Below are 993 nucleotides of genomic sequence, written 5' to 3' on the forward strand. Positions count from 1 at the left end.
TCAAAAAAAAAAAATTGATAAAATTTAAGAAATAGAATTTGAAAATAAAGATATAATTTCAAACGAATGCATAATAATATAAAAGACATAATTGATTCCACGTTAAATTGTTATTATTATTAAGTTTGAAGAAAACTTCAAATCCAAAGAAAAAGAAACTGACAAAATTTAAAAAATAGAATTTGAAAATAAAGATATAATATTAAATGCAGAATAATATAAAAGACATAATTCAAGATATTTCAATTTTTGATTCCACATTAAATTGTTGTTACTGTTAACTTTGAACAAAACTTCAAATCCAAAAAAAAAAAATTGATAAAATTTAAGAAATAGAATTTGAAAATAAAGATATAGGGGTAAATGCAGAATAATATAAAAGACATAATTCAAGATATTTCAATTTTTGATTCCACATTAAATTGTTGTTACTGTTAACTTTGAACAAAACTTCAAATCCAAAAAAAAAAAATTGATAAAATTTAAGAAATAGAATTTGAAAATAAAGATATAATTTTCAATAAAAGAAGCTAGCATAGTTTATTTGATTTGTTTGTAGAGAAAAAATGGAATCTATAAGAGAGGGAAGATATAATAATTATTTTAAGAATGATTTACCTTCAGCTACGCTTTCCTTGAGATCGCAATTGCTGCGTTCCTCGGACCTCGCTCGTTCCAATTCCTGTTCCAATTCCGTGGGTGTGTGTGGTGCGGTGTGGGGATGCGCGGGCGTTTCTGTAGGGTGGATGAACGGCTGGTAAAAGTGGTTCTCCAGAAGAAGCGGATGTGGCGCTGATGCGGGCCGGAAGGCAGTGCCGTCGCGCAACACACTCGCCCTTCCCAGGGTATCGACGTCGCTGGGCGATCTAAAAATATCCCCAAAAAACGTTCGATATCGTATCAAACTCTACTTCAGGAAATAGCAACGGAAAAATAATTTAGTTAATTCTAAAGTTTCAATTCGGAAATATCAAGTTCGATTATAAAGAAATA

General features: G+C 30.3%; 1 protein-coding gene across 2 annotated transcripts in view; it reads right to left on the reverse strand.

Annotated features, from left to right (window-relative positions):
- The window catches only part of LOC102680993 (zinc finger protein chinmo), a 59,433-nt gene that overhangs the window by 21,001 nt on the left and 37,439 nt on the right, over window positions 1–993 (reverse strand). For both annotated transcript variants that reach the window (XM_006618816.2, XM_006618814.2), the window contains exon 5: window positions 619–866. In XM_006618816.2, coding sequence (XP_006618879.1) covers window positions 619–866 — 248 coding nt within the window. The remainder of the gene's footprint in view (window positions 1–618; window positions 867–993) is intronic.

This window comes from Apis dorsata, unplaced genomic scaffold (assembly GCF_000469605.1).
Source record: "Apis dorsata unplaced genomic scaffold, Apis dorsata 1.3 scaffold_376, whole genome shotgun sequence".
Taxonomy (NCBI): Eukaryota; Metazoa; Arthropoda; class Insecta; order Hymenoptera; family Apidae; genus Apis; species Apis dorsata.